Source organism: Eubalaena glacialis, chromosome 4 (assembly GCF_028564815.1).
Source record: "Eubalaena glacialis isolate mEubGla1 chromosome 4, mEubGla1.1.hap2.+ XY, whole genome shotgun sequence".
NCBI lineage: Eukaryota > Metazoa > Chordata > Mammalia > Artiodactyla > Balaenidae > Eubalaena > Eubalaena glacialis.
Window position 1 is genome coordinate 113175498 of NC_083719.1, and position 8916 is coordinate 113184413.

The following is an 8916-nucleotide window of genomic DNA, read 5'->3' on the forward strand; positions in this document are numbered from 1 at the left end:
TGCGCCCTCAAGGGAGCCGGGTTGAACTGGTCTGGAATGGTGGTGGGCAAGTGGGGGTAGGGTCCTCTGGCGGGGTCGGCCTCGGCTCTTCTCTCCTACTCGCAGGGCCCACGGGGGTGCAGTTCCCTTTCTACCCGCCTTCCCTCCAAGACCGAATGAAGCAGTCAGGGCTCGGCAGTGGTTAGCACGCTCGTACTATGGTTTTAATAGATGTACATGGACAAGTCGATATAGACAGATTTATAATTCTATACAGTCAGTCCGACATACACAAGGACGCTGTAAACAGGGGCGCGGGCCGGAGAGCGGGTGTGCAAAGTGGGCACGGCGTGGGGCCCTGGCCGCTCCCCGAGCCCTCCCGGCTCGACTCTTGCACGGCGGGCGGTGAGGAGGCGGCTCCTCGCCGGACGGGCGGGCCACCTTCTAGCCGGGAGCTGAGGGGAGGGCCTGGGCTTGCGGCGAAGCTTGGGGGCTGGGATGCTCCGAGACGAGCACTCCGCATGCTCCCGCCTCGTCCGCACCGCCAGCTGCGGCTCCTTGGCCTTAAAGTAAGCCTCCGGGGCGCGGGGCAGGCAAGGGCTCTTCGAGGCGCGTCGGGGCCATTAGTACGGCTCCACGGCGAGATCCCGACCCTGGACTGGGTACCGTCATCCCTGGCCCAACGCCCGCTCCAACTTGGATCCGAATCGAGCTAAGGTATGCTCGGCCGGGCCCAGCTCGGAGGGGGCGTCTTGGTTCGTACCTGGCCGGGGCCCAGGCTTGCCGGGGGTCCGCGCTCCAGTTCGCAGGCGGGAACGCGGGCTACGGGGCGTCTCCTCCGGGCCGCCGGCCTCGGCGCTCGCCTCCCGCGCCGCGTCCCCTCCGCAGAGTGGCCCACCGGGCCCCGAGCGAGCGAGCGAGCACGCACCACCCGCGCCATCCCGAGGAAAATTGCAACTCATCCGTTTTTTCGCGGCACTTTTCTCCGACGTCTTTTTGCTTTGTCTCGTTTTGGAGGGCAGAGTGGGGTCCAGGAAAGCAAACACAAAACCAAGCCGGAGGTGGGGAGGTGGGGAGCAGGGGGCCGCGCAGGCGCCAGGTCCTCCGCGCCCGCACCCGACCCGGTCCCGGCCCCGGCGCTGTGCCGGCCGCCGGCCCGCGTGGCCCGGCTGGGCGGTCAGCTGTTGTACTGGCACGCATTGAGGCCCGAGGCCGGGCCCTGCAGGCCGCCGTAGCCGAACGACGAGTGCTGCTTTGACTTGAGCCTCAGGCTGGCTAGGCTCGAGTTGCACGTGTCCCGGTAGACGCTGTAGGGCGAAGCGGGTGTGCCGTACGGGCAGGCGCCCGGTGACATGGCCGAGTTAAGCGAGGAGCCGGTGAGGTTGTTGATGTTGTTGAGGCCCGAGTTGGGCATGCCGGGCACAGCGCCCGGGCCCATGCTCGACGGCATGGTCATGGAGGAGATGGAGCTGGGGGCCGAGAACATGGACTGCGACGACAGCGGGCTCATGGAGTTGAAGAAGGTGAAGCTCTTGGTGGAGAGCGGCGCTGGTGCCAGGCTCTTAGCGGCCCAGTTGTTGTAGGAGTAGCCAGCGGCGTACACGTCCTCGTAGGGCTGCACCAAGCCGCTGAACTGCGGCACGTAGCCGCCCTTGCACAGGTCCAGCTGCTGGTTACGCTCGCGCTTCCGCCACTTGGCTCGCCGGTTCTTGAACCAGACCTAGGGGAGGGGGACAGGAGAAGGGTCAGGGCTGCCGAGGGCGGGAAGACGCCTCCACCTCCCCCGCCCCACCCCGAGGCCTCCGCCCGCTTCCTTCTCTCCGAATACCGTTTCTTTTCTTCGATATTTCCACCCCTGCCTTCTCTCCATAATGGTTCCTTTCCTGTCTCCAGAAAATATGAGTCTTTTCCTTTTTCTGATCTTTATCCTCTTCCCCCAGTTAAATCCGGTTTCTTCTCCTAATACGGATCCTCTTTTTTTTTTTTTTTAACAAATATTTGTTTTCTTTCTTCCTCTCTCAACCAGTTCATCTTCTGCCTTCTCCCGCAAACGGTTCCCCATCTATCTCCTAAATACTCCATCCATTTTCTTCTTCCTCGAATACAAAAGGTAGTTTTCTTTCCTGAAAAATAGGACCTTGCGACTCCTCTCATTCTTCAGTCTATTTTTCATTCCTCAGATAGTCTGTTTCCATCTTTATTGGTAATATTTAATATTATCATTTCTGCCTCAAATGTTTATTTTCGTTCCGTCCACCCCACTATCTGAACCACTTTCTTCTCCCTCAAACAGTCCATTTTTCTTCGTTATCCCCCCTTTTTGATCCTTTTGATTCTTCTGCAAATATTTAGTTTTTTTTCTTCTTTCCAGATATCTGACCTTCACTGTTTCTCTTAAATGGTTGATTCTTTAGTTTTCTCAAATACTTGATCCTTTTGCTTCTCCCTTAAATATTTAATTTCTTTCCTGCTACCTAAATATATGCCAGGTATGTTTTTCTGCAAATATTTAATTTCCTTTCACTTCTTACTAGTTTCTCTCTACTCTCCCCCTTCACTTTTCCTCACAAAATTCAGTGAGAACCTCTTCTTTCCCAACTCCCAGTGCTTGCCGATCCTCATCTAGTCCCAATCCTTTGCCCTCCGCAGCCCTCCACCAGCCCCGGGCTGTATCCCGACCTCTCTTGCCGGACCCCTGCATCTCAGCGTTCTCCATCCCCAGCACTAACATTGCCTGATTCCACCCCCACCCCACCCGTACCACCGTAAACCCCAGGCAGGATTAGTGAGTCCAGGATTACTGAGTGCTGTCTTCACTCTCTATCCCACTGGGCTGGCCAGCCTGACTGGGGAGGGGTGAGAGCTGGGGTTATAGCAGGGAGTCTGTGGCCCAGGTGGGACTTTGGTTTAGCTTGGAACGTGCTCCCAATATCTGATTAAATATTTGCAGTACCCAGAGAAGAAGTGATTCTCTTGCTGCTCTGGCAGGAAAGCCATGTTTTCACTGGGAACCAAGGGGTGAGAAGAGGGAGGGTGCAGTCCTGTCTTGAGTTGGAGACCTTACATCTCCAAAGGGATTCGGCCTGAGGCTCACTCATCCACCAGAGCTGCCCCCCTCCTCACCTGAACCCAGCCCTACGGGAAAGGGCATTAGGGAAAGGGTTCAGCTACAGAATGGCCGAATGGCTGAGAAAGAGTCAGGTGGAGAATATCCTGAGATTTTGGAGAAGCAGCGTGCGGGTGGGACCACTGCCCAAGGAAGTTTTGAGACCCCCCCCCCAAGCCTACGCTCTTAAAAGGCCTCTCTCAGGCTGCCAGGCAGAATCTGCCTTTCCCTTTCGTTTTCGCGGGAAGGCGCCAGCCGCTGGAGGTCCCCAGCGGCGGGGAATCCTCTGCTCAGTTTAGGGGGTAACAGCCGAGCGGGTTCTGGGCTCTGCAGGGCAGGGGAACGTCCCTTGGGGACACAGGTCTTTGGGCGGGGGCTGCGGTAGAGCCCGAGGGTCAGGTAGGATGCGGGTCAGAGGCATCCGAGGCGGCAGCAGCCGAGGGGTGCTAGCACCGAACGGCTCTGCAGCAGCTGGGTAGACCGAGGCCTAAGGTGGAATCGCCTCCGGTGGAGGGAGGGAGCAGGTCTGAGAGTGGGAAAGAGTGATAATCTGAGCGCGGGTCTAAGCTTTCAAGGGCTGCGCTGGGCCGGCTGGCAGCCTTCTGCGCGGGTCCCCTTAGGCGCGCACCCCGCGCTCACCCTCACGCGTGGCTCGGTGAGGTTGGTCCACACGGCGATCTCCTCCCGCATGCTCATGTCCGGGTAGCGGTTCCTCTGGAACGTGGCCTCCAGCTCTTGCAATTGCTGGCTTGTGAAGTGCGTGCGTTGCCGCCGCTGCTTCTTCTTCTTGGCGGGGTCCTCAACACCGCCGCAGCCTGCGCCGCCCGCACTGCTGTCCTCGGGCCCCTTGGGTTCCCCGCTGCGCTCCTTCTCTGAAGCAGGCAGGACGGGGCGCCGGTCACCTCGGGCTTATGCCCTTTTGCACCCCATCCCGGCTCCACCGAAGCGCCCGTGGTCAGCCCTGGCGGGGCCCGCCCTCCTGCCAGGGGCCCTGGAATTGTACCCATTGGAAACAGCCCGCCTGTGCCGGGTAGGGTAGGCAGTAGTCACCTCTGAACAGGCTCATCTGGGAGAAGAGCCCAGGAGTCGGAGACGTGGCCTAGGTTCCTAGCTGCACAGGGCCTGCTCTCACAGCTCGGCTCATGCTGGAGCTCTGCTGTTGATGTCACCCAAAAATGTACATTTTTTAGGGCTCTTGGGGTTCTAAATCAGAGGGGATCTCTGCTTTTCTGAACTAGGATCAAATCTTTCTAGCCTGAAGCTGGGGGGTGGGTGGAGCAAGAGCCAGGCAGTGGCCTGCAGCCCCTCCAATTTCTTCTCCCTAGGGCCGTGTGGGAGCCCCACCGGGCAGGCACAACACAGCCGGGTTCTCGGCCTTAGCTCCAGGCCTCAAGTCCCAAGGCACAGAAAATCCCTCTGGCGGCAGCCAGGCAGCCCAGACCCACAGACTCTGTCTAGGTGACCTGGGGGCTCTAGCCTCTCTCTCTTTGAAGCTACACGAACAACATGCAGTTATAGAAACACTGAAACATAAAGAAAAAGAATTTAAAAACAAAACACAGAAGCCCAGAAAAGCTCACAGCTCTATGCCTAAAAACATAGAAAGGGTCACAAATTCTTAAAAATAGGCAGGTAGAAACACAGCAAATGCAAATTAAGAAGCCAGAAACCTCCGTGCAAACACACCCCTAACTAAATACAGTGCTGTTAAGTGTATAAACTCCAGGCAGACACAGGCATTTATTTATCTGGGATTTAAAAAAAATCAATATACTGTTGTAGATAGATTTTTTTTAACCCCTTCCCGATAATGCCCTTCTAGAGATAATTTTTAAATCCCAGGGAAATACAACACTATAGTTAGATAACTTAAATTCCCCAAATAACATCACTGTAAATGGATTTTGAGAAAATCCCGGAGAAAAGCGCCATTTTGCATTGACTTTTTAAAATCTCCCGAAGAATAATGTTGCATGTAGATATTTTAAATTACAGAGAAATATATCTAGTATAGCAATTCTTTCTATAACGAAAAATAGTTAATTAAAAAAATTTATTCTCATAAACTTAGGTTTTTAAAGCAATCTATGACTATGTATTTCTCTGGGTTTAAAAAATAAAAAACAACCAAAGGCCACGGTTAAAACTTTTGAAAACAGAAGTACCGTCCAGCGTTGATTGTTTTTTTTAACCAAGCAAACAGAACCTCTCAGAGAAAGTCACTTAGGGATGCAAAACAGAAATAAATAGAGATTAAAAACTCGTAGAGAAACACTCAGCGGTGGATTAAGAAATGAACGCAGAAGAGGCGCCCACGGCCGTGGGAGTAAGGAGCTCGGCGGCGGCGCCAAACTAGGACCGCGAGCGCGGGAGCCGTTCGGAGACCCCGGAGCCCGGGCAGGGCCGGGTACTGGCCTCATCACTGCCCGCGCCGCCCACCCGCCGGCCCAGTAGCTGGCGCGGGGAGAAAAGCTTGAGCTCGGGCAAAAAGGCAGCGCGGAAGGAGACTTGGCCGAGCAGAGTCGGAGCCCTGGACCCGCGGCCTGGCGGCTCCGGGCTCCGGCGGAGCACGTGGGGCAGGAATCCTTCTTTTAGGGGGTCCTAACCGGAGCCGGGTCGCCCCTCTTGGCCCACTCGCCCTCGCTGTCCTCTCTTTTCCCTTTACTTAAGGTTGTTTTTCTTCCCCCCCAGTTTGCTTTTCCGACTTTTCCCGCCACCTTCTCTTAGGTCTCTCCCTCTCAGTCAGTCGCCCACAGTCTGTCGGGGTGTCTGTACTCTCTCTCTCTGGGCACTTTCTCTCGCCCGCCGCCCATTCCTTTCTGATCTGCTCCTCTCCTTCGGTCCAAGCGGCCCTTCGACAACCATTTGCGCAAGCCTAACTTTTCTCCCCGTTCTATTTGCTCCCGATCAAGAGGGGCTGTCATTCCGACCCTCCGGTTGTAGGTTCGTGCATCTGCAGGTCACTTGGCGCGTGGGCACCGCGTGGAAGAGCCTTCGAAAAGCACTAAATTTCCGCTTCATAAAGCGCCTACTTGTCCGCGTTCACCGTCAGGTGGAGAATGGGAAAAGGAAAGGTCCTGAGGCTTCCTGGGGCGTAGAGCGAGCGTGACTGTGCGGCGCGGGCGCCAGGCCCTGCTCCCGGCTCCCCGCGCCCTGCACCCGGGTAGGCTCCGTGCGCGCCTCGCGGGGAGCCGCGCTTACCTGGCAGCTCCGTGTCGGACGACTCGCTGGCGGAGTTCTCGAGCGGCTCGCGGGGGTCGGCGGCGCGGGCTAGGTGGAAGGCGGGCCCCATGTCGTGCGGCGGCGGCGGCGGCGGCCGGAGCCCCTCCGGCAGCCGCTCCAGGCTCATGCCCCCCTTGAAGGCGTCCATGGAGGCGGGGACCGCGGCGGGCGCTCCGGGGGCCGGAGCTGGGCGCGCCCGGCTGCCCTGGCTGCGACCTGCGAGGACAAGAGCGCAGCGACTAAGCGGCCGCCCCCCAGGGCTGCCCGCGCCCGCAACGACGCCGCGCCCGCCCCATGGACCGCCCGGGGCTGCGGGGCCAGGCGGGCGGCAGCGGCAGCGGTTTCCCGCGACCGGGAGCCCGGCTTCGCGCTCCGCGCTGCCCTCCCGCCGCTCGGGCCTCAGCCGCCCGCCCGGCCCCGGTTCCGGCTCCCGATCCGGGGCCGGTTTCTAAGGCTCCGGACGGCGCCGGCAGAGTCTGTCTTAAAGCGACAGCGCGCACGCCAGGTTCCAGCAGTCCCTGCGCCAGGGGTGGTGGGTGGGGTGGGCCTGGGTGGGAGGGGGCTGGGAGGGAGGGAGGGGGCTGGGAGGGAAGGAGGGAGCGAACGAGCGAGCGAGGGAGCGCGGGCGGAATCCAGCCCCGAGCCGCCCGCGCCGCCGCGCCCTCTCTGCCGCCCTCCCTCCCTCCCTCACTGCCTCGCCCGCGCCCTCCCCCTCTGCAGCCACCTTCCCGCCGCCTCCCCCCTCCCGCGGCCTCGCCGCGCCTCACCCTCCTTCCCCAGTGACACACTGAGTTCTCCCGCGGCCGCACAAAAGAAACGCATCTGGCCTGCAAGTCCCGCGCGGCTCGTGCCCACCTCAAGCCCCAAATGACTTGTTTCGCTCAGAATCAACTCCTGTCTGGGCCGCCTCGAAGTCCCGAGCCCCCAGCGAGAACAGCCCAGGATGAGTGAATGTTCACCAAGGAGGATCGCACCGACCGGGCGCCTGCGAGCCAGCGCCAGGGTGGGGGCAGAGCCCGGGGCTCGTTCTGGCAGCTCCCAGCGGCATCCTCGTCGAGGGGCCGCGGCCCCTCCTTACCCGGCCTCTTCTCCCGGGACCTGAGCCAGGCTGAGTGACAGCAGCCTGCGCTCTAATGGGCCCCCGGATGCTGCCTCCTAATTAGCTTGGACCCTCTCCCCCAAGGCTGCTTCTCAGGCCTCCCCCTCTGCACCGAAGTCAATTTTCCGGGATTGGGATAGAACTGATGGCTTCTAATCAGATGAAGCGTTCCTGTTGGCTCCAGGCCGCTGGCGAGTGCAGCAGGAGACCCCAAGAGCCCTGCCAGGCCCCAGAGCCTCTTCAGTAGGGCTGTCTCCCCTCGTTTTGCACCTTCAATGGTCTGGCCAAATCCACCAGGCCCCGGCCTTGGCTGCCACAGGATGGGGCTCTGCCCCCTTCAGGGCACGTTCGCAGGGCCTGGGGCCTCACTTTGGCTTCCCAGAGCTTCAGGCACAGGCCTGGCAGGCCAGGTGACTGCAGTTTTCAAGCCTAGGCCAGCAGCCCAGGAAGCCTAGGATGGTCTTTGAGCTTCTCTCCCACACAGTGGTAGCTAAGCTGCGGCACCAGTGGGCACTCTATGAGCACAGGCAAAGACATTCCCCTTCCCACCCCTAAGAATGAGTCCCTCGTTGAATCCTCCTACTTCAGTAAAGTTTGTTGAAGGATTTTGCTTAACAATTGTTAACTGGTCTTGAGACATCAGAGTCCTGAGCAAATAGGTGACAGCTCGGGTGGTAGGGTGCGACCCTGACCTGTTCCTCTAGCCACAGCTGGACCCCAGGCTGCCCTCTGCCCCTCATCTGTCTGCTCCACCAGACAGAAGCAGCACTGGGCAGGACAGCGGCCTGGGGGTGAAGCACTGTGGTAATCTCCAGGCCCAGTACCTCACCCTAGGGCCTAGTGCATCCTCATGTCCTCCTGGGGTCTCTACTTGGGACTGACTGTGCAGGCTGTCAGGGTCTGGGACCCTCTTCAGTCCCTGCCCTCACCTGGCTCCCTATCAGAGGAAGGCACCCCCGCCCCAGGCTGAGCTCCTTGGTGAGGATTATGAGGGCAGGGGCGTGGGCAGGGTGGAACCAGGCCTGCCTCTTGCTCCCTTGGCCTCAGCCCAAGGCCCCCAGCTCTGGGCCCTGGGGAAAAGGCACAGTTCCTTAGGGTTGGCCCACTCTCACTGGGTGCCTGAGGCCACAGGGGCCAAGGTCTGAGGCTGGGGCCACAGGGAGGATGCATCCCAGGAGTTTGGGTTGGGGGAGGGCCTCAGTAACTCCAGCCTTTTCCTCCCAAAGGGAAGTTTCTCCAAGTTGAGACCCCCAGGGTGAAAACAGACTTGGTGTGTAGGGGGATGGTGGGAGGGGTACATGGGGGGTATGGTTGCCTAGCATTTGCCCTCAGCCCCATCTTTTACCACATTTTTTAGCTGAATCTCCTGAAGCAGCAGATACCGCCTTTCAAGGAGGTATTCAGGTGCTGCAGCATGCCAGGGAGTGCCCCTTCACACTCCGTCTTCTGTTTAGCCACCTTACCCTGACTGGACAGTGTGCCCCCCAGGCTGCCTGGATATAGACAGGTC

The 8916-nt window shown here is 59.3% G+C and overlaps 1 protein-coding gene across 1 annotated transcript; it reads right to left on the reverse strand.

Annotated features, from left to right (window-relative positions):
* Positions 1-1156: 1156 nt before the first annotated feature.
* On the reverse strand, positions 1157-6455 carry PITX1 (paired like homeodomain 1). The gene is made up of 3 exons (XM_061188198.1): positions 6287-6455; positions 3725-3957; positions 1157-1699 (listed from the first exon to the last, which is right to left on the reverse strand). The coding sequence occupies exons 1-3, from the start codon at positions 6453-6455 to the stop codon at positions 1157-1159; spliced, it is 945 nt and encodes a 314-aa protein (XP_061044181.1).
* Positions 6456-8916: the final 2461 nt, after the last annotated feature.

Coding starts and splice junctions, on each gene's coding strand:
- PITX1 (XM_061188198.1), bottom strand. CDS start 6,455: ATGGACGCCTTCAAGGGGGGCATGAGCCTGGAGCGGCTGCCGGAGGGG. Junction 3,958..6,286: donor GTCCGACACGGAGCTGCCAG/GTAAGCGCGGCT, acceptor TGCCTGCTTCAG/AGAAGGAGCGCAGCGGGGAA. Junction 1,700..3,724: donor TCACCGAGCCACGCGTGAGG/GTGAGCGCGGGG, acceptor CCCCTCCCCTAG/GTCTGGTTCAAGAACCGGCG.